The 22058-nt window shown below is 51.3% G+C and overlaps 7 protein-coding genes across 7 annotated transcripts; 3 read left to right on the top strand and 4 right to left on the bottom strand.

Moving 5' to 3' along the window:
* Window positions 1-1340: 1340 nt before the first annotated feature.
* IAQ61_002814 (uncharacterized protein) lies at window positions 1341-3153 on the bottom strand (the record flags this gene model as incomplete). The annotated part of the gene is made up of 5 exons (XM_003843402.1): window positions 1341-1361; window positions 1420-2481; window positions 2529-2864; window positions 2923-3072; window positions 3139-3153. 5 exons carry the CDS (start codon window positions 3151-3153, stop codon window positions 1341-1343), a joined length of 1584 nt encoding a protein of 527 aa, XP_003843450.1.
* A 1056-nt stretch (window positions 3154-4209) lies between these two features.
* On the bottom strand, window positions 4210-5180 carry IAQ61_002813 (uncharacterized protein; the record flags this gene model as incomplete). Its single annotated transcript, XM_003843403.2, has 5 exons — window positions 4210-4289; window positions 4370-4433; window positions 4483-4844; window positions 4904-5038; window positions 5087-5180. 5 exons carry the CDS (start codon window positions 5178-5180, stop codon window positions 4210-4212), a joined length of 735 nt encoding a protein of 244 aa, XP_003843451.1.
* Window positions 5181-5541: 361 nt separating this feature from the next.
* On the top strand, window positions 5542-6176 carry IAQ61_002812 (mitochondrial 54S ribosomal protein uL13m; the record flags this gene model as incomplete). The annotated part of the gene is made up of 2 exons (XM_003843404.1): window positions 5542-5562; window positions 5670-6176. The coding sequence occupies 2 exons, from the start codon at window positions 5542-5544 to the stop codon at window positions 6174-6176; spliced, it is 528 nt and encodes a 175-aa protein (XP_003843452.1).
* Window positions 6177-6616: 440 nt separating this feature from the next.
* IAQ61_002811 (uncharacterized protein) lies at window positions 6617-7624 on the bottom strand (the record flags this gene model as incomplete). The annotated part of the gene is made up of 3 exons (XM_003843405.2): window positions 6617-6741; window positions 6795-7435; window positions 7488-7624. 3 exons carry the CDS (start codon window positions 7622-7624, stop codon window positions 6617-6619), a joined length of 903 nt encoding a protein of 300 aa, XP_003843453.1.
* A 231-nt stretch (window positions 7625-7855) lies between these two features.
* IAQ61_002810 (uncharacterized protein) lies at window positions 7856-13821 on the top strand. Its single transcript, XM_003843407.2, has 3 exons — window positions 7856-12149; window positions 12199-12362; window positions 12424-13821. The coding sequence occupies exons 1-3, from the start codon at window positions 8640-8642 to the stop codon at window positions 12668-12670; spliced, it is 3921 nt and encodes a 1306-aa protein (XP_003843455.1). The 5' UTR covers window positions 7856-8639; the 3' UTR covers window positions 12671-13821.
* On the top strand, window positions 13822-17099 carry IAQ61_002809 (uncharacterized protein). The gene is made up of 2 exons (XM_003843409.2): window positions 13822-16335; window positions 16592-17099. The coding sequence occupies exons 1-2, from the start codon at window positions 14666-14668 to the stop codon at window positions 16620-16622; spliced, it is 1701 nt and encodes a 566-aa protein (XP_003843457.2). The 5' UTR covers window positions 13822-14665; the 3' UTR covers window positions 16623-17099.
* A 947-nt stretch (window positions 17100-18046) lies between these two features.
* IAQ61_002808 (uncharacterized protein) lies at window positions 18047-22042 on the bottom strand. The gene is made up of 6 exons (XM_066095703.1): window positions 21503-22042; window positions 20482-21374; window positions 20072-20431; window positions 19869-20022; window positions 18471-19819; window positions 18047-18419 (listed from the first exon to the last, which is right to left on the bottom strand). The coding sequence occupies exons 1-6, from the start codon at window positions 21822-21824 to the stop codon at window positions 18348-18350; spliced, it is 3150 nt and encodes a 1049-aa protein (XP_065954539.1). The 5' UTR covers window positions 21825-22042; the 3' UTR covers window positions 18047-18347.
* Window positions 22043-22058: the final 16 nt, after the last annotated feature.

Genomic DNA, 22058 nt, shown 5'->3' with positions numbered 1-22058 from the left:
TATTGTATAAGCCCCGCCAAGCTCCGTCTCGCACGTCACAGATGCTTGTTCTGTCTTGCCCACACGCTATCCTTCCATCTTGCACATTACCATTGTCATATAGGTACAGGTACATATCACACACAGTGAAAGAACCCACCCTTGCCTTCTCCCCCTTACCCCATCCGTCCAATCTTAGCCCCACAATGCCCAATCTATCCGCCCAGAACTCTTGATACAAAGGATCTTGCATCTTGAGCGAGGGTGTGGAAATGTCACGCTGATAACATGTGTTTGTCAGTTGATATGAGAGTGCTTGTGAGGATTGCCTGGAGCGTAGGTATGTGCGCTGGGAACTATGCTTGTCTACTGTGTGTGTGCTGCGCGCCGTATGTGGTAGAGAGGATGTAACGAGGATACAAGGGTCTTCACAAAAAAGAAAACCCATAGCATGCTAAAGTCTTCCTCGCACGATTTCTCCCTGCTCGCACGTGGCGCGCCACACATGCAACATGCATGCACCTACCCACCAGCAATAGCCAAGTTTCCCACCCTGCCCCCTCGCCCATTCTCCCCCTCCCTCCCGCACCGGGGACTTTTAGTCGAATGGTGTACATGTGTTTTGCGCCTCCGTTGTCCCCCGTGCCGTGTTGGTTCTGCTGACTGCAGAGGCTGCGTTTCCACGGCGCAGCGGTGAGGCGTAAGGAGTGAAATGTTGAGAGATGATGTGCCAATGGTTGGGGTGGGGGGGTTTGTTGGGTATGTGTTTATGAGGCACGGTGAGTTCATAATTTGTAGTATGTGGGCGTCACGATTTCTGCGGGCAGGGCTGGATGGTATCAATTGTGGCTGCGTAGTCTTGATGTTGGAAGCGCTGGTGGCGTTAACAAGGCCAACTCAATGCAGTTGCCGTCTTTCGCATGCGTGACGATATATATGGCTGGCGATAGCGGTCTTGGTATTAGTATTGAGTTCACAAACACCATCATCGTATGCATCACCTATCGTGGAAGAGCCTTGAGAATATTGCTAGAATGAAAACAAAGGTTCTTGTGTGTATAATGGATTCAAAGATTACTTTCCCTCCTACGTGCAAGCCGTAAAGCGGGCCACGATCATCGCTGTGGAAAAGGGGGTTCTATTGCGGATCAACAGTCCGGCTGTGAAGTAGTATGTGTGAAAAGGAACAAAGCGACGAATGTAGTATGCTCGCTGAATTACGGCAACTTGTTGCTGCGTAGACTATCATAAAAGAACCAAGCCTAAAAGCATGGCCTGTTTTTCGGAAATCCAACCTGTGCAGATAACAATAAATGTCAAATGGAAATCGTGACAATGCATGATGCTAGGGTATCTCTGGTCTATACTTCTCGAACCCAAACCTGCAGGTGATGTTAGTACTTGTGCTGTGAGATCATGAGATAGTAAAAAATGACTCACCTCCATCTTCGGCATATCGCTACCTTCCTTTCTCGCCAGTTCTCTGGCTGTCTGGACAGCCATGTCTAGATCGTCTTGATCCGCCATGGTGATCATGTCGCCTTCATCCTTGATCTCAACCTTGAAGTTGTTCCTTACGCCAAATTTCTCCCTGATTGACTGCCAGAATTCACGTATGGTCATGTCCGGTGTGACGAAGACGTAACGTATGTCGGCGGCATGACACTTGACTCTGATTTTGCCGCCTACGCCACGATTGCTGCCACCGGATCTCGTTGAACGGGCAGGTGATCGTCGTCTTGATTTCGCGCGGGACATCATCTCAAACTCTGCATCGTCAAGATCACTACCATCATAGTCGTCTTCATCTTCTTCTTCGATGTATGCAGGTCTTCGAACTGATTTTGTACGGCCATATGCACCACGGCTAGATCGGGCCGGCTTTTCGTAACCATCATCTTCATAATACTCGTCAATAATATCATCGTCCGAACCGCGGCGGCGCGACCTGTAATCGCGCTGACGGGTCCGTGTGGATTCAGAACGACTTGGCGGTGCTCGGTCAACAGACCTCTCTGAAGGTCGTTCTGATGCAGAGCGTTGGAGACGGCGAGGAGCAGGCTCCTTTTCTTGTTGTTGATCAAATGCAGCTCTTCCCAGATTGAGGGGCTGTGGCTTGGGTCCACCACCTCGTACAGACTGTGCACGAGACATTGGAGCGTCCGATTTGCCTGCAGATCTACGATCCGCCTCCGGGGGAGGTGTGGGTGGGAACACGTTGCGGTTCAGCGGGGGTTCCGACTGCTGGCGCGCTCTGCTCTGAAGCTCTGGCTTGACAAGATTGGTCGCAGCGTACGAAAGCTTATCATCAGGTCTGTCGTCCTTGGCTGCCTGGGTGACTTTCTTGACCTCTGATCCGGCGAAGCCAGTGAACGCATTGGATCGATCTGATGCAGCGACGAGACGTGCTTTTCCAAGGTAATCCTTGGTCTTCAGGTTTTTCACTTTGGCTTCGTTGGGGCGGTATACAATGCCGACAGGAATGGAGAAAACAGTGTAGCCCTATAATTGTCAATCCTTATTCACTCGCAGGCGTGTCACAGGCATACCTCCGCTTGCTCGTTGATAGCTTCGTCGATAACATCATGGTCAGGTACCACCTTCTCTTTCGCAGCGAATGAAAGATCCTGCAAACCCGCCTCCTTCTGCTGCAGGTAGATGTAGCAGAGACCGCGGTTAAACAGGACCTCACAGGAATAAAGCTTGAACTTAAGGCCCAATTGTTCATAATCGATATTGTTGTTTCCGCGCAGATATAGGAGAGTGTCGTTGAAGTTGGCAAGCGCTTCCTCGAAATCGCCCATGAGGAAGTTCGACACACCCTGTTGGAAGTAGGCCACGGCGAGGTACTGATCCAGACGCACAGCGCGCTGGTAACATTCGACCTGGTAGGTGATCAGAATCCAGCCTCTCTTGATACCTGGGTGTATCTGTCCGACGTACCGCTTTCTCATGTTCACCGAGGGTCGCATGGATTACACCACAATTAAAGAGAATCTTGGATGTGTCGGAGATCTGATCAAAAACCTTCAATGCCTCCTCGAACTCGTTGTTGTCGTAGCTTGCAAGGGCTGCCACCCAGGTCTCGATTTCCTACCCCCACAATTAGCTACTGCAGTCGGAGGGCAATGATGGAGAGGCAAGGAGAGGGGCGCGCACCTGCTTCAGAGACATGACGAGTGATGTTCACTGTTACCCGGCAGTATGGTGTCGTCAAGCCTCGGTCGAATAGATCTCCAACTACTGCCGCTCCACGATGAAGGAGGGGCGAGGATCCGTCTTAAGCGCAACCAGACAAGTCCGCCTCTTTTGATTCTTTTCCAATTACAGAGTAGCCGCCGGGGCTATCGCGGAGGCGTGATTTCGGGTATTAGTATGTGATTAGTGGTGCACATCCACTATTACAGACGGCTGTATATTTTGCTAGTCTGGTGGTCTGGTGGTGTTGGGGCGCTGCGGGGATGGCGGGATGGGGGTTTAACGATCGTACGGCGTGCAAGTAGGTACAAGGCACAAGTTGGAATATGGGAACGAGGGAGGAAGAAGTTTCGAGGGAAGTTCTCGGAAGAAACCTGGGACACAGTGGGCATTTGGCGGGCGGCTGCAGCCAGCAGGGCACAGGCATAGGTGGGGAGACCAATTCTGAGGTCCAGCGCGTCTGAGGACAAGCCTTGGCTGGCACCGCGATTCCGTGCCGTGATTGGCCCCCTGCATGGTGAAAGCTCAATGTCCACAGCGCTTCTGGCCTTTCCAAGACACTACAACCACCCCCCCAACCCCCGTCTGCTTCCGCATGACGCCGCCGCCGCCATTCAAGACTCGCAGAAGACTACAGTGCCTTTTTCAGGCCGAGCGCTTCGCATTGCATCCAGATCTCCACTGAATACGGCGTGGACAGCGCAGCATCGTGGCCATCATGGTGGCGAGCATCCGAGGCCCGCCCCCTTGCAATCGATGGGCGATGGATGATGGCGTTTGAGGTCTGTTACATGGGAGTGAGACACCCACGTGATGCCAAACACTCTCCAGCCACTCATCCACTTGCCTTGTGTCGCCTTAGATCTCTGAGGCATGAACGCATAGCTCTGCAAGTCCGTGTTCGTGCATTCTTAGTTTCGGCCTTAGATTACAAGGTGCCTGGTGGACACTTCGCTACCAGATACGCCATGTCAATGGCACTTGGAGAGCCTCACACTGCGGCTTGGTATGTACAACTTGCATTTGGCATCCTCATAGCATGCCACGATCACGTTGTTCCTCCCTCTCCTGCCAGACTGTCTTTCCAGAACACGAGCACACCGTCTTGTCGTCTGCACATGTCATTCGTCAGTGTTATTCAAGCGAAGTCATCCCAAATGCTGGAAGAGCACAACGTGGAAAAGGCACTTACTATCCCAAACGCCTGCACTACGAGCAATGACACCCACCAGCGTATCTGGATCGTTCTTGTCAAACTACAACAGGTTAGTCTTGATCTGCCTTGCAGAGTAAGTACCTGCATACCTTTCCATCCCGCTGTCTCGCAACCACTATGCTCCGGCCGATCATCTCCCAGATGTGGATGGGCTTGTCCCAAAAGACGGCACCGACTCCACCCTTGCCTACCTCTACCGTACCAAAGATGCCTCGACACGGCTTTCCTTCTTTCCTTGCTTGTGCAGCCTCCCAAATGCTGCCAGTTGACTCAGGTCCTTGTGATATGTCTCCAGATTCCCGAACTGTGGCATGGTAGGTTCCGGGTGATAGTCCCCTGATACTGAGATCTACAATGGTCATACTTGGGGCCACTTCAACCATGCGTACCAATCCTCGAACTTTGTTTTCGACATGGCTAGCATGTGACTCCAGAATGCACACAGCAGCGCCTTGAACCAAGATCAATAACTAAATTGGGAGGTATGTGCCTGGCTCCTCTATGACTTACTGTTTGATTTGCCTGATCCACGCAATATGGCATCACGGCCAGTAGCTTGGATAGCATCTACAATAGCGGATGGAGGAGCTGTGCCTTCAATTGACACCAATTGGTCTTGGAGGTTGGCTGTGACTTTGGTAATACCTGCATACTGTTAGGAGCCGAATGACGTGCATGCAACACTGCTCGTACCACTCAGCTGGCTGAGCGAACCTTCAATGTCTTTGACACAAGACTCGCACGTCATGGGCACCGCGAAGATTGTCTCGAAAACAGGAACCGTCATCTTGAAATCTGTGTGATTCGGTAACGTATGTGTACTTGTGTTGGCGTGATATATGTCACGATACGAGTATGTCATGGGCCTACTCATAATCAGTCGCTTGGAAATCCACTTGTCGGCCCGTCGCAGACGTCAACCCGATCGACTTGTGTAGATGTGGCACGTGATCTAGAGTGCTGGTAGGCGGAATTTGTTTAACGGCCTTGGCGCTTGGAACGTCAACCGCACGACGAGCCATTAGGTAGCGAACAACAATTGCCTGCCGCGTCTATTTATTCGTCGTGGGATCATTTTGCCTAAGGTCACCCAGACCTTGAGGACTCCTAGGATCTGAATAACTGGGCCATTGGCCCCCTATAGCATCATGTCACAAGTCATTGGGAAGGTATGCATCCACCGGACCTCCGCATCTTCATGTCTCGGGATAAGGATCCTAAATGCAGGAGATGTATTCTTGTAATGATAGCAATGGAACTGATTATAATTATACAGACGCGCCTGGCCTATGCACGATCATGGCACCTCGTAGACATCGGGTCTGACCCCCGCGCTCTCGGCCGCGTCGCCACCTCCATCGCCCTCGTCCTCATGGGCAAGCACAAGCCCATCTTTGACCCCTCGACAGACTGCGGCGACTACGTCGTGGCTATTGACTGCGCCAACCTGCACACCACTGGCAAGAAACGCTTCCAAAAACTCTACCGCACACACACCACTCGACCGGGTTCATTAAAGGAGCTCAGCATGGACCGTATGATTGCCAAATGGGGAGGCGGGGAGGTGCTGCGGAAGGCGGTCAGTGGCATGTTGCCGAAGAATAGGTTGAGGCAGGACAGGTTGGCACGGTTGAAGGTGTTCGAGGGCAGGGCGCATCCGTATGGGGAGAATATTCTGAAAGTGGAGAATGGCGGTGGGCAGAGTATTGTTGAACATGAGGCGGTTAAGAAAACTCTGTCGGGACAGAAGGAGGCACAGCAAGCAGCGGCGCCTATATCATGACGCGGCCGTTACGAGGCGTAGGATGGAGTGGTGATTCAAAGTATAGGAAAGCTGTACATCTTATGGACGTAAAGTTCTTCTTTGGGTGTAAGATATTTTGCTATGTGGACAGTAGAGGGATATCAGCTTCGCATATATCAACTGCACATGTCAAAAACTAGCCCCCTGCGTATTTGACACTCAGTGGACTGGGCATATCAAAGGCTCGAGATAATTACAAGCCATTTCTCACCGGTGTTAAATTCAATTTAATGCCTACTCGTAAGACGATGAGTAATTTACTCAACCCCCTTAAATCACTAAAGAAATGGTATATAATTCTGCTCTCCATATACACTTGAACCCCTGGTATTGTTGTTGCACGCTAAATTTTATACAACGAAGAAGCAATGTGCCATCAAGTCGCTAAATTGAAACGAGCAAATTACAAATATGTCCATCTACAGCTTGGACTTGTTGCCCTTGCGCGTAACAGTGCACTGGATGAGGCCGTTGGGATCAGACTGAGGAGCCAAGACGGTAGCGTCCTTGCCTAGGTTTTGGATGCCCTTGTGCCATGAAAGGTCTGCAAATATTAGCAGGAAACTCGATTTGGGATGCACATATGCGTAAACTTACCAATCTCAAAGTAGTGCTTGTTGGGAAGAGAATAGTCGACAGCCTCGACTAGAGGAACAGCAGCGAGGATCTTGTCGCACATCTTGTACATGGTGGCTTGTACACTGGCACTATCGTCCTCGGCGAACACCTTTAATGTGATATCCCGTGCAGCTTTCCAGGCAGCATTAAAGTCTACCTCCCTGACCTCCGCAAGGGTCTTGAACAACTTCCATTGCCAACCAGCCTCAATCTCAGTGCTGAGAATGCGGTCCCAGGTCTCAGGCAGCTTGGTGAACTCATCGCGATGGAAGCCGTGGAATGCTGACCCAGTGCTCTTGAGTACAAGCAGCTTTTCGATTTTGGATCGAATGGAGAAACCCTCGCCCTCCCGTGTGACTGATTCGATAACGCGTGTCTCGTCGCCATCGCGGAAGAAAGAGTGAGGATGTGGCTTGCCGTCAATGGTCATGCGGGTCCATCGGTGTTGGATGATCTTGACATGCGCGGCGTGGATGTGTGGATAGGTCTTGATGAAGTGGTCGCCAATGACAGCGGCAAACTGCTCTGGGGGGTCGATGGGATGCTGCTTAGCGAGGATGTACGTGGTCTGTTTTTGTGTGTCTGTGGCAACAATGACCGAATTATCTGCTTGCGTGTAGCTGTCCAGTGTCAGTACTTTGGGGGTTGCAGCGGCACCGATACTAAACTCACGAGGTCTCTATGTCTCCCTCAAGCAGAACACGAACTGTTTGCTCCACAACAGTGTGAATGCCAGTCTTGTGATCCTTGTCGACCTTGTACAGGCGGACATTGTCCTTGCCGTAGCGGGCGTAGCTAAGTTGAGACATGATGTGCCTAACGCGTGTGATTGGAAGCTAATTAGGGGATGTTGGTGAGAGGTGCTCTATGATGTCAAAGCTATGAGCTGGGCAAGGCCTATATAAGGAACTCTGAAAATGTGTGACCTAAGTATCCGTGCGAATGCCTCAGTAGAGATATACTCTGTTTATAGCCCTTATCTGAGGCCTAGTATACGGAGGCGGCCGAACTACGAACTACGAGAAGCTTGCGTTTGACAGGCGGGCAGCAAGGAGCTCTTGACGACGCGGCCACATCGGCTTCAGATTGGTTGAGATGGCCGTCGGCGTGCTCCGACGAACACGTGACCAGTTGCAAAGGCGCGGGGCCCAGCGACGACGGCAAAGCTTGGAGGGCTTGGAGCCTCGATGTGGCGGTTCTGCATGATATTCTGCGTGATATCAGGCCATGAGGGTGGATTCTGGCATCTGCAATGCTGGAAGGTCTGGAATGGCCGCAGAGTAGCCCCGTTGTTTGTTGGATCGTGCATGCTGTGCAGCTGTGCTATGAGATGGCTCTGGCTCATGGGCTGAAGAGAAGGCCGCCGACAAAGGCATGCGGCTGCTGCAAACGCACAGACGCGATCTGTCGTAAGACCGCAGCCCGACCACATTCTGTCTACTCTACACTGTACTGTATTGTACTGCAAGGAAGCCAAGCACGTGGTGAGCAATCCGCTCTGTTACGAATTCACCCCCAATTCGACTTGTCCCACAGTCATTCCGCTGCAGCCAAGGTCCCAAACGCTCTCTGCCCTACCTGCAATACCCTCACAATACCAGAGCCTCGAGGCTCCAACTCTGTCGTTGCTTGCAGAGCCACATGGTCGTCGCTCTTTCCCCACACGTCACCGCCAGAACCCCGCTCCGTAGTTAACCCGCGTGTCGAGGATAGCCTGGAGACTTCACTCGACTCTTATCTGTGGCAGCTTTATGAAGCATAGACAGGCTCTGGCAGGATAGGGAAATGCGATGCGGGTAGCGAGGCCACGGTTAAGGCACGCTCATGACGCCTGTACCCGCCCGCTCCGTGAACACGCAGGCCGACGCGCCCTCTCACCTCGCGCCCTCGCAAACTAGAGATGGCCGTTCACTGTCGGCGGCCAGCGCCATGGCCGCCTCGCGAGGGGGCGTGTCCTCGTATGCCACAGCCAACACGGGACCAGGCAGCTTCAGCTCGCAGCTGGTTAGACCGACGACGTCGCAAGATGGCAGACTGCGCCCAGACTTCGACATGCACGCCATCACGATTGCGGAGAATGATGCCTTGACCAGCGAGCAGCGACAGGCAGAGCTACAGGACGCAATTGAGAAAGAGACGAAGATCAAGATTGGGTCGGAAAATCTGCTGGAAGCATTGAATGCGAAGAATGCGAAAAACACAAAGGATCAGAGGCTGCAGGTGGAGGAGCAGCTCAACATCTCCAATAGAAAGCTTGCGCGCCTCAAGTCAGGGCTAGCCGCGGAAATACAAAGAGCAAAAGAGGTCAAATCGCCACCAGCAGACCCTCAGAGCCGGCTCTCCTATTTGTTTCGGAGAAATCTATCACGGTCACCATCACGGCATGTGGTCCAACAAGAGGAAGAGGGGGATGATGAAACAGAGTCGCCGACTTTCGTTCTGGCAGAGATATTACAGGCACTCGAAGTCCAGGGAATGCAACCAGAATACTATGTGGAAAGAGCGAATTCTCTAGTCCTCCTCTTCAAGCGACATCCAACGCTCAAGTACGACTTGGCGTGGTCCATTTTTGGTCTCAGAATGCAGACGATGCTACTCAGCGATAGCCGTGAAGTTGTCGCAGCCGCGTATAGGGTCATGCGGTATGCCTTCACCGATCGCAAGTCTCTCCGAATCATCAGAGGCTTGCACACAGATTACCTGGTCATTCTGTCGCTTGTAAAAGAGAGCAAGGCCAGTGTGGAGCGAGAGCAAGCCCTCAAATTTGTTCGAGCCTTCCTAGATGTCAAGGGAGGCGTGGAAGAGATCTCTCGCGCTGTTGTTCGCATTATTGTGGCTGTTGCAGAGCATGCCGAAGACCGACTTAGGAACATTGCCACTCTCACGCTTGCCGAAATCCTTGTCCGTAAACCGGCTCTTCTTGTTTCGGCTGGTGGAATGGGTGCTTTGGCTGATGCTTTAGGCGAAGGAAGTTACCACGCTGCTGAAAGCATTGGTGTAGCCTTCCTCTACCTTCTGGATACTCCGCGGCGACGAAGCTACCTGCGTTCTGGGCGCGAGCTGGAGGCGCCTTTTGCCATGTTTACAGATGCAAGTTCTGTTCATGGGCATTTGCATGAGGAGAAGCTCAAAGTAAATGCCAAGGTGATTGCGTCTCTACTTCGGAGCTGGCCTGGCTTGATGACTTTGTGTATGAACGATTTCCTCCCTCTTCGCTCCTTACTACTTTCTCTACAAATCACAACCCCTCACGTTAGGAACATTATTCTGGAGCTACTGTTCGATCTTCTCCGTATCAAACCTCCGTCATGGTCTTCCTCCTTTCTAGCTGGGCGTCGTCTGACCACTTATGGACGGGTGACAAATCTGAAGAATCTACAGGTTAAAGACCAAGCCACTAGCAGACCTGAAGACGACACAAATAAATGGAGTTTGCTCGACCACTACGTCGCGGTGGTATTGGCGGCTTTTCTTCACGCTGGACTAGTGCCCGCATTACTGCTTGCTGAGGAAGAGCCGTTGACTTTGCCTTTGAAACGCAAAACGACCCTCTTACTCGGCGAAGTGCTAAAGATGGCAAACGAACTACTACCACCATCCTGGAGCGCACAGCTTCAGGTTCTACCGCAGCTTTTACATTCTGCGGCATGTTTTCAGTCAGAGGACCGATTTGTTGCTATTGGTACCATATATCAAGTGGACAGTATCAACAGGACTCTATACCGGTCCGGCCCCACATCTTTATATACCACTAAGGGTACCATGGCCGCTGATCCAACCTCAAATTCTCGACAAACCGATCAATCCAAAGTCCAAGCTGCAATGCAAATAGATGAAGGTCAATTCAGGACTCTGATGCTTGATACTCAGGTCTTGAACACGGTGTCGTTCCAGAAGTGGAGATGGGATCTGATCTTGACGATTATTGAAGGTCCTTTACTCAACCCCAAACGCTTGGATGAAGCTATCAAAGTCACAAAGTTTGTACATCGATTGCTGGGTTTCTATCGGCCGTTCAAGTATCGATTTTCTGAGGTGAAAAATACGAAGCCCAATCAGAGATACGTTCGTGCAGGTTGTGCTTTGATACACAGTCTCTTACAAAACTCCGAGGGCGTCAAGTATCTCGGCGAGAGCAAGTTTATCCGCCAGCTTGCCGAATGTTTGTCTCACTTCGACAGAATGAGTGGCTTAACTTCTGAATCGCCCATTTTTCAAGCGGACCGGATGAACGAAACACTTACTGGTGGTTACTTTGCCCTGTTAGGTGCATTGACGAAGGACTCTCGCGGTATTCAAATATTGGAAAGATGGAGAGTTATCAACATGTTTTACCACATTGTCGAACTCAATGACCGCGATGACTTGATCCGGACTCTGCTTAGCAATATGGATTACACCTTGGATGGACATATACGCATCATTATATCCAAGGCCATGACGTCTTGTTCCAAAGAGATACGTATTTTCGCGACGAGATTACTACGCAAGTACGCGACGAAGCCAATGCAACAGAACAGCTCTGTCGGTGTTGCAGAATGGGCTATCAGGCTACTTGTTACACAACTGTATGACCCGGATGTGGAAGTATGCGAGGTTGCAATCAAGATTCTGGAAGAGGCTTGTAACCAGACGGAGTCCCTAGAGTTTGTGGTCAAATGCCGTCCTGCCTTGGATCATTTGGGTGAAATTGGCGCTCCCCTGCTCCTCCGTTTCCTATCGACATCAGTAGGATATCATTATCTTGACGGCCTGGACTACATCACGAGGGAAATGGATGACTGGTTCCTCGGGCGAAACGATACTTACGTTGCCTTGATCGAGGCCTCTATGGCACGTGCATTGGCCGACATTCCAGAAAAGCCTTCGGCTCATTTGAATTACGACGATACACCCGAGGTAACGGACTATGGTCTTGTTCCTCCTCATTTCTATCGAGAATTGACCAGGACAAAAGAAGGTTGCAAGCTGCTCAAACAGAAGGGACACTTTGACGAGTTTGCTGCCAACATCCGTGACTTTGCCATGGAGAATGATGATCCAGAAATCATAGTCAAGGTCAAAGGCTGCTTATGGGCGGTAGGAAACGTGGGTTCCATGGAACTGGGTGCGCCCTTCCTCGAAAGCTCCGATGTAGTCAAATGGATTGTGCAGATTGCGGAGCAATCCGAAGTCATGTCACTCAGAGGGACAGCCTTTTATGTGCTGGGTCTGATTTCAAAAAGTCTTCACGGTCAAGAGATACTTCTAGAGTACGGATGGGACGGAGTGGTCAACGAGGCTGGTGAAGCACTCGGATTTTGTCTTCCGTTGGACTTTAACAAGTTGTTTGCCGTAAGTCCCATTTCCCGCGACTGGACCGTGATCTGCTAATAGACGAAAGATGAGACCCTGGGTTGCCAAGTCCAGTGAACTCAGGTGGAATCCCAAAGGCGAGATCAAGGTGGCCATTACTGATAGCGACCCGGTGAATGCACGCATATTGAAGCTTGCTACAGACCTGGGCAATACAGTGCTTGCCAAGAAGGCGGCGAACGACTTACAAGTGTGAGTACGGATTGATTTTGTTTGGCAGCATCGTGCTAGGAATCTGACGTTTTCGCAACAGTATCAAGTCCAGAAAGGTGGCTGCGTTTAGCAGACCTTCGATCTTCCACAAGGTTATGCAGATACTGGAAGCACATCATTTCCGGCTTCCAGCCTGTCGGTTTGTTCTAGATCTGTTTGACAAGCGGGTGCTTGAACAGATTGTGCTAGAGGAGGAAGAGGAAGAAGAGGCTGATAGCAGCGAGTCTGAATCGGAGTCCGAGGCCGATCAGGGTCTGTCGAATAGCGTGCGGGTGTCCATGTCATGATGAGTGTTGATCATGAGCTGATGTTCTGGAAGGATGTGGCGTTTGAGGAGCACTACGCCGTGTACGATAAAGTCTCGTGTCCGGCCCGAGCGAAGGAAGAAAGTGGCGTACTATGAAAGTTGGGTGCAGTAGAGGACAACAAACGTTCCATGGTACACCGATAATCAAGAAAGGACGTCTCAAAGGGTCTAGTGCTGCTTTGGGCAGTTTTTGGCGAACTAGTCTACTGATCATGCACACACATGCGTACACAGAAGTCTACCACCTAGGTACAGATCAAACCATGTAAGAAACATGATGGTGGATCTCGAAGTCTCTCTACTACGATCAGGTCGACGAGGCATGCGTGCTCGGTCATGTCGTGACTGTAGTCTGTGGTGTGGCTACCCACTTTGACAGTGGATGTGGGACTGGACGGACATTGAAGCGCCATAGCCGCACCGGATGTGAAGGCCTACTCTAGAAAGGGCACGTGACGAACGTTCAGGGTCTTCGGCAGACGCAAATAGGCATGCCTGAGCAAAGCGCGCCCTCCCCTCCATTCTCCTTGGCGCAAAGGTTGCACATGGAAGACCCGCGGTGACAAGTCGAGGGCCGTGGTCGGCGGCTTCATTGGCCGACGGGTACTTTGATCAGACTTCCATGACGCTTGCAAGTCCAGTCCAGTTCGCTTTTGGCAATCTCCATACCCAAACATTGCCTGTGCGTAGTACTAAGCTGGCGGTCCGCGATCTTGGGGAAGAACTTGCATGATAGACTGGCGTCGGCAATCATCTAGTGATGATGATGAGGATGATGATGCTGGCATTGTGGAAGCAGGAGTCTGTCTTGTCTTGTCTGTCTCTATCTGTCTATAGGGTGCATGCACCGGGTAGGTAGACTACTCTACACGGTATAGGTACTGTGCAAGTCCTACCAAGTACCTGCTACTACTCTATATATGTATGACTACTATCAATACTAGACACCTGCATCACAATCAATGGCCCCAGAACAAACACGCGTTCTGTGCATGTTCCATTGGATCATCCAACGCTGCTGTCTCAAAGGTACATGTAGTACCGCCATGCACACAGAGTACATGAGGGTAAGAGTGTAGACGGACCAGGCCGCGCAATTGGTTGCAGAGCGGCGAGCCAGATGGAGTATATACAACTGTCAGCCCAAACCAGCCTAGTGGGCTTCTCGATGACGAGCGCACTCTTCGATCCCACCAACCCTTTCCGTTCTCCATCGATCGTAAGCGAATCGCTCTTTGCCGTGTGAGTCGTCGAGTCGTCGAGTCTTCGAGTCTGGGAGTCGCCAGTCGTCAGACCGTGAGTCGTGACCCATACCCACCTGCTTACCTTGGTGCGGGAGACATCGCCGATCTGTTTTGGGCTTGCGCAAAGTCGTCTACGATGGATGACCACTACTCTAGTACTTCACTCAACCCTCCCATCCTCAGAGTCGGACTTCCTCGTCCCTGTTCTCCGGTACAGCCCTTTCGGCCCTTAGCACTCTTCCTTGTGTACAACACGCTTGATCTTGTGTATACATCCTGTTTGCTGTTCCAGACCTCTCTACCACATCTGATAGCGTCTACACCAACCCGACTACCAGACCTTTTCGGCGCCCCTCCCCGTGCTTCTTCACATAGTGCGTCAGCACTCGCCTTCGACTGTTTCGCCGCCAGCCCGCCTTCTGGAGCCGCAAGGACCACGGCCGCCGCTTCAGTCCGACCTTGACTGGCCTTTTAAAGGTCTCCATTGCCGAAACCTCGACTTCAACCTCGACTGCGACTGCGACTGCGACTGCGACTGCGACTTCTACTTCGGCTTTTGATATCACTCTTCAAGTCTCGCGCAGTTGCAGCACGTGCCCCTCCTTCGCCCCTCGTCGAGTCAACCCCTCCTCAATCGCACACACATACACACATACATCCACACTCTCAAAGAGAAAGTGTCGCATACGGTACATGGCTGGCAAAGGCATTGCGCGATATACTGCATCTACATGAATCGTCAAAGGACCAAAGCCTGCTCGATCCTCGAAAGTGTGGAGCGCACCTACGAGCCCCAATTGTCTGTGCAGGACTTCATGACCGACAATGGGCTTTCGTCGGAGGCTTCGGAAACGGTAGCTTTGGACGCCCACTGCGATGCCAGACAACTCGTTCGGCTCGTACAATGCCCCCGCTGCTCTCGACCTCTCAAGACCCCCGTGACACTGCCCTGTGGTCACACAGTTTGTCGCGGTTGCCTCCCGGCCCCTCAACCCCGAACGAACATCTCGTATCCCAATACGCCTGACCGCCTAACCGGGATCGCCTGTCCGCTGCTGGGCTGCGGGGCGGAACATGCGTCGGCGGAATGCTCGGTCGATGTGACGTTGACCAAGCTCATGGAACTGATAGAAGCTGAGATTCACAAACATAAGCCACATGCAGGGAAACCAGCTATTCTCCTTGAAGAACTCATCCGGGTCAATGGCATGCCCGCTGAAGAAAAGGATCATGAGAGCGAAAAAGGTAACCAACAAGAATTGCCAGGTGGACGGCTTGCAGCGACCTTTACCATGGCCGACATGGGCAAGCTTCGCTACAGTTCCGATGTTGACTACCAGACGACGTCTTCATATAGTGACGAAGATTGCGAGTTGCTAGATTCTGCCTTGCTCGAAAGGCTGCGCGATGTCACACACAAAGAGCTCGACTGTCTTGTCTGTTACAACCTGATGCTCGACCCGACAACTACATCATGCGGTCATACCTTTTGTCGTCGCTGTCTTGGCCGCGTCATGGATCACAGTAGCATATGTCCCTTCTGCCGACGAGGCCTTCATGTGCCTGCGTCTTTACAAAATCAGTCAAGCAACAAAATCCTCAACTCGCTCCTCAATGGTCTGTGTCCAGATCTTGTCACGGCACGTGCCGCCGCTCTCAAGGCTGAGGAGCAAGCTGGAGACGACACATATAACGTGCCGCTGTTCATATGTACATTGTCACTTCCGTCCATGCCCACATTCTTACATGTGTTTGAGCCACGTTACCGGCTCATGATGAGACGTGTGATTGAAGGGAACAAGCAGTTTGGCATGGTCATGTATAATCGTACACATGCTCCGCAAGGAGACTTAGGTCCGACTCAGTTTCTCGAATACGGAACATTGCTCGAAATCGTGAACTACGAACTGCTACGGGATGGACGCAGCTTTATCGAAACACGAGGCATTGGCCGATTCAAGGTCAAAGAACATGCCATGCACGACGGCTATCACGTGAGTCGAATCGAGCGTGTAGAAGATGTGTCGCTCGCCGAGGAAGGCATGTTGGAGCAACGCGAAACAACAATGGCTCGAGATTACGCCGAGATTTTCATGCGAGAGCATCCCCAAATGCCGCTACCAAACGAGATCGCCATCGAAACATTGTCGACACAGCAATTACTCGATAGTTGCACAGCATTCGTGCGTGAGATGAGAGAGGCCAGTGCGCCATGGCTCCGCGACCGTATCATTCAAGTCTATGGAGAGCCACCGGAAGACCCAGCCATATTCCCGTATTGGTTCGCATCCGTCGTTCCCATTGTAGAGGAGGAGAAATATGTGCTTCTGCAAACCGAGAGAGTCCGCGAGCGCCTCAAGATCGTGTACTCGTGGATTGGCAGGATCCGTGGGCAACGCTGGTAAGTCGAAATCTCCGCTCACCACAACAACCCCTCCATTACGAACTCTGTATCTGGATGTTCTGCATGTAAGACGGGCGATCGGCGATCTATTGCACGTGTGTTGCAAGTCTTGCCTTGCCCTCTTGATCTCAGCGTCCATTTGTCAGAATGACGAAGAGCTTTTGCATAATGGGCCGAGACATTCATTCACCCTTTACTTGTCAATTCAAACTTACTACTTCTCATTGGACACAGCTAACCACTACACGTACAGGTCTTCCGGCAGTGCATGCAGCATCCTATGACTCCTTCTCGCCATCGTGATGGTCGGCCTAGCCCTCCTGCCCGTCCCAGTCACAACATCACACTCTGCATTCCTGGAAATTTGACATGCAGCCCCCACCTCGTAGCAGGCTCAAATTCATCCTCAACGACTCCAGTTCCAATACACCATTCCTTCTCGTAGCGTCACATTTTCATCAACTCTACCGTGTATGTACACTGACTGACCCATGTCGCCTGGGTCGACCCCCTCGTTTCAAAGAAAACTTTTTGTCTCCGCGGTTCGCGGTGCGCTCGCGCGACTCTTTCTTTTCCTTCTTCAATGATTACCCCCTTTCAGGAGGGCCGGAGCTAGCCGGTCCATGTTCATGCTTTTTACAGAATCTATATCCATGTCCGGGTGCTAGCCTGGTTTCTTTATGCGGGGAACATGACGGGACGATTTGCTGTTTGGATGGCCTTGTTTGTGTGTTTGTGTTTGTTTGTGTGCGGGAGGGGAGGGGAGGAGGGAAGGGCAGGGACGGAATTAGAAAGAAAGAGCGAAACGAGAGACGTGTGACGTCTCGGAAAAACTTTATGGGTACTTTGTTGTTGGCATGAAACATGACTGGAAGACTAGTATCTGCATGGACTTTGGAGTTTTATTCTCTTTTTCTTTCTTTTTGGGTCCTTGGATCCTTGATCACTGTTCATCGTATATGCCAAGCCCAAGGCGCTTGTTGTTATTTGTACCTTCAACTTTCCTGGACATGAATCCAGACGCGATTTATAGTTCGCTTGGGCGACTGAGAGAAATACTTTCTGATCCGTTTGTACATGGTAGATAGTGGGGATCTGAATCATGGGTGGGTGCCATTTACCCCTTCCCTACCAATGCGCAGCCATTCTTGCATCATCTTGACCTTTGATCAACGTAGTATCAACCCTAGGTCTAGTATACCAAGACTGGGAGTACCTTGGCTCCCGTGTTAAGCCCTCACGCCCGCATTCGTTCAATCACACCTCCTGAACGCTGCTAAAAGTGCACAACGCAGAACCTCACAGCACAGCAACGACTATGTAAGATTTAAAAACAAGCACACATATCCCTCCCACCCCATTGCACCCACACACCCCTTTCCACGCGCAAGTTATACAGCCACCACACGGAGTCGTCAATTACGAGAGCGAGGATGGAGTGGGGGCTATTTGGGATGTGATTGTGCTGCTGTGATGGACTTGTTTGGTAGGCGGTGTGGTGGGTGCTGGGGGTGTTGCCAACGTATTAGACTTATAGCTCTTGAAGACGTAGGAGCAGGAGTGCTGGGTTAGGGCTACGCGGGGGGTGGAATGGCTTGTTTGGTTGTGGAGTGGAGTGGAGTGGAGTGCTAGTTTAAGAGGGAAAGTGTAGGGAAGATCTTTGTGAGGGGAGAAAAGAAGGAGAGAAGAAAATTTTGTATAGAAGAGGCTAGCTTGGCTTTTCTTCATCAATGACATAGATCTATAACTTTTCTCATGCATAGGAATGTAATCGTTTAATTTACACAGGAAGCCAAGGGCTAGGTTCAGAGATTTTTGCTTCGTGTTATTGGAGATGATCTGTCAAAAGGTGGAAACAGATATGGATCTAAGAATAGGTGATTTCCACGCTTTGATGCTAGAATGGATGGGGAGTGTATCCAGATTCTCGCCTCGAAAAAAAAACGCCAAGACGCAATGCTTATGCAACAAGGGTTATGCCAAAAAAAGACAGTCCAGCAAGGCTGTCATCACCACGTTGGTGGACCAAAGGTTCCTCCTTTGGGTAGTTCTTTGTAGGGACAGGCCTGCCAGTCACAGCCCTGGTTGGGAGGGTTAGTACATGTACGTCGTGGGGAGAATACAAAACGTACCTGCTTGTAGACCTCTGTACCCCACCACTTGAACCCGCTCATCCAGCCGGGATACACGATGCCGAAGAAGATGACAACCACGCCAAAAGCCAGGCCCGAGTCGAGCGCAGCACTCAGCATCATGTTGTACTTTTTCCACCAATTCTTGCGCCGGTTCCGAATCTCATAGTTGAAAATATAGCACACAATCGCCCACACCGAGAAGTTGAGACCCGTCGCTGGGGGGATCCAACTCAGACTACCAAATACCACGGCAAGGTTGACTTTGCGCAAAATAGATTTGCGGTCCTTGCGTGCAAAATACCAAAGGATGACGGGTGCAACAGCACCGACGAGGAAGGCCCATATGAGTGGTCGGTAGAGTGCGCCGGGTCCAAAAAAACGTTTGGGTCCAACTACGCCCCATAGAATGCTGCCGTTAAAATGGACCCGTGCGATAGGGCAGTTGAATCCATTAATGGCGCTCGGTGTGCAGATGCCGGGAATATGGCTGAGCATCCAGTTCAACACCCCAATCTGTGTCAAACTAGAGATGATAGTGACGGACAACTGAAGCTTAAACAAGATGCGCGGAGGAATCTTCATGTAGTGGCCAAGTTTCAGGTCAGAAGCAAACTTCAGCCCCTGTGTTGACGAGATGTATCCAAAAGTCGTGAACACCATGTTCGCGACTGGGCGACCCGGGAAGACTACACCACAGATCAACTGACAGATCAAATAAATACTGCTCTGCTGGTTTGTGATTGCCATGACGATGCCAATGGGGATAAACAGGATGGCGCCGATACCCAAGGCCAGAAGCAGGCCATGCCAAGGTAGATGGACAGGATAGTACTCAACGACGAACACGCCTACGGCAGCCATGCTCACACCTGTCAGGAGATACCATGTCATGGGTACATCATTGTATTTCCTCATCAGGCGATTGTGTACATCTTCCGCTGTGAGCAGGTCCTCTATTTCCGGTTCAGAAGTCGTACTAGATCTCCCCCGGCTCATAGAAGGCGATGAGGGGCGGCCGTTGTCCTCTGAACCCGTCGACAAGGGCTGGTATTCAGTGGCTGCTTCCTTTCGAATCTCTGCCCATGAGCGGCGCCATTGTCTCCAGATATCTTTTCCGTGCCAAAGGCCAGTATGCGAAAGTAAAGCGGTCAGGGCGGCAAATTGAAGAGCATAGCTGAGAACATAGGTGATGGGTAGGTAAACTCGACTGTACTCCTTGTATGCAGCCTCGTCAAATAAGAAGTCGGGCGTCAGAATCTTGCTAACGTTGTATGGTTTTCCTTTGTTGTCCCATACTGCGGCCGATAGAATTGGCATGTAAGACGAATACAGTACGTTCTTGTAGTCTACATGATGTCAGCTCAACTAGACAATATCATCGAGCAGTTGACATACACATGATGGGTGCTGCAATCCACATGACGCCAATAAGGCCGCCGAGGATGTTCATGGCAGCCCAAAACGGTGTGACAAGTGGCGACCCAATGTAGGCAATCTGTGCCCAGTCAAAAGTCAAGGGAAACAAGCCGAGCCCAGATGCAATGCCAAACTACAGAGTGTCAGCGTTTTGCATACAGATTTATGGAAAGATGACGTACAAGATTTGCAATAACGACGTTCTTAGGTGCAAACCATGTGATGACGCTAAAGTAACTCAATGCAGGGAAAAGAAGTCCAGGTAAGAAGTAAAAGGCGACAGAGCCCATGAAGATGCGCCCAAAAAACTTGCGTGGCGAGATGGTCCAACCATCGGCTGGCTTATTTTCATCTTTGTGCAAAGCTGTGAACATGGCTGTGGAAACCAGGGTACTTGGCCAAATCATGCCGCTGGGTCGGACAAGATACCGCCGTGTGAGACCAGCAAGTGCATAGCCCAAGATTTGTGTCGAGAGGATGAGGAGAATCTGATACATGATGCCAAGATCCTGATGGTAAAATTTGACCTGCTCTACAATGACCTGCATTAAGATCAGTATAGTTCGACGCACGGAACCAAGAGAGTAATCACATCTGTAGCAAAAGCAAAGCCAAAGGATACGTTACTGCTCACGTACACACAGCAATGCTCCTTTTCATTCCAGCGGCCTTGGGCTAGCCACAGGCGTATTGATCGTGTCCAAGTCGACCTTGATTGTGGAGTTTCAGAACTGTAAGTTCGCTTATGCAAAGACCCGTTTACAAAGGTTTCTTCGGGATCCGAGGGTCGTTTAAAGATCTGGTCCCAAAGCAGACCAAGGGGATGAACGAGCAAAAGAGCAATAATAGGAGTAAGACTGACGCTAGGGTATCGTAGGGAAAAGAACAGATTGGTCGATGAACCGGCCATCGCGAACAAAATTGACAGGAACCACATGCGAGGGGTATCAATGGATAAGGCAGTGTTGTCGCTAGCAGCGACGGAGGCGCGAACTTGGGCATAAGGCGAGTTATCTAGGGGATTGCCTTTGATATCGTGGAGACTTTCGCTGTCGGAGACATCGTCGTCGTCGTCACCATCCTCCTCCTCGTCATCCTCACCAGCATCATCAATACGAGTGCTACTGGAAGACGCTGGTGAGCTGTCGAGCAGTGGGACACCAGCTATGGACGGATCCAGGCCAGCGCCATGGAAACGTGCCTCGAATCGACTTTCTTCTTGACCATCAATCTCCTCACCCAAGGTCAAGCTGCTGCGACCTTCCTCTCGAATGCGGCGTCGTGAAGGACCCCGACTTGCAAGATTCGGTTCACTTCGTGCTGATTGAAGACGACTAGAGTCGGGCGACCGTTGGGACTGGGTGTATTCACTGTGGGCCAGTCTGCTCTTGCCTTCCCTCTTTGCTTTCTGCGAGCTCTTGATCACATGATGCTCATCGGAATCATCCGGACTCAGGGATAAGATTGGTAAACCTCCATAGGACCCTGTGTGCTATTAGCCTAGGACTTGACCACCAGGTTGCGCACCCGTGCAGCAGTGTTGGGATTTGCGATTTGCGAGTCGTGCATTCAGCATGCAGGGGCGGGGCGAATCGTGAGCGACATTAGCTTACCAGTACCTTGTGCTGGGCTCGATCGCACCAACAAAGGCGCTCTCGACATGTTGTTCTTGTCGAGCGAAGGAGGATTCGCGGGAGGAGCTGGTGATGGATCGTACTCGTCATCAGGTCGCGCTTGAGACGTGGCTATCTTCCTTGCTTTTCCAGACAGGGTGTGCAGTTCGTAGCTGCCTGTGGACGTGGATGTGGCTGTGGCTGTGGTGGTCGATGTCGACGCAGATGTTCCCGCCGTAGCCGGGTCACTGGGAGAACGTGGACGTGGGCCAGGCGAGGAAGCGTCCGAGGAGGATAATTCGTGCCAGGCACCACGAGCCATATGTATGGAATGGTGGGCGACTCAATCGCCTGTGCAATTGGATAGGCCGCGCTGTCGCACCAAACAAGGGCTTGATGTGCTGTGGGGGCCAAAGAAATCAGATGATCAGATAAATTGTGCTAGCGATGAGTCTCGCCGACCGTGTCACTCTCACTCTGTTTCTGATGATCTGATTAGATAGAGTTACGGCCCTTTTTCCAAAAAGAAACAACCGTCATGGCCAAAATGGTTAGA

Source organism: Plenodomus lingam (assembly GCF_022343315.1).
Source record: "Plenodomus lingam strain CAN1 chromosome Unknown contig_14, whole genome shotgun sequence".
Lineage (NCBI taxonomy): Eukaryota > Fungi > Ascomycota > Dothideomycetes > Pleosporales > Leptosphaeriaceae > Plenodomus > Plenodomus lingam.
This window is presented reverse-complemented; position numbering and strand designations above follow the sequence as displayed.

Coding starts and splice junctions, on each gene's coding strand:
- IAQ61_002809 (XM_003843409.2), top strand. CDS start 14,666: ATGAATCGTCAAAGGACCAAAGCCTGCTCGATCCTCGAAAGTGTGGAG. Junction 16,336..16,591: donor AGGATCCGTGGGCAACGCTG/GTAAGTCGAAAT, acceptor CTACACGTACAG/GTCTTCCGGCAGTGCATGCA.
- IAQ61_002808 (XM_066095703.1), bottom strand. CDS start 21,824: ATGGCTCGTGGTGCCTGGCACGAATTATCCTCCTCGGACGCTTCCTCG. Junction 21,375..21,502: donor GAGCCCAGCACAAGGTACTG/GTAAGCTAATGT, acceptor AATAGCACACAG/GGTCCTATGGAGGTTTACCA. Junction 18,420..18,470: donor GTACAGAGGTCTACAAGCAG/GTACGTTTTGTA, acceptor CCTCCCAACCAG/GGCTGTGACTGGCAGGCCTG.
- IAQ61_002810 (XM_003843407.2), top strand. CDS start 8,640: ATGACGCCTGTACCCGCCCGCTCCGTGAACACGCAGGCCGACGCGCCC. Junction 12,150..12,198: donor ACTTTAACAAGTTGTTTGCC/GTAAGTCCCATT, acceptor AATAGACGAAAG/ATGAGACCCTGGGTTGCCAA. Junction 12,363..12,423: donor GCGGCGAACGACTTACAAGT/GTGAGTACGGAT, acceptor TTTTCGCAACAG/TATCAAGTCCAGAAAGGTGG.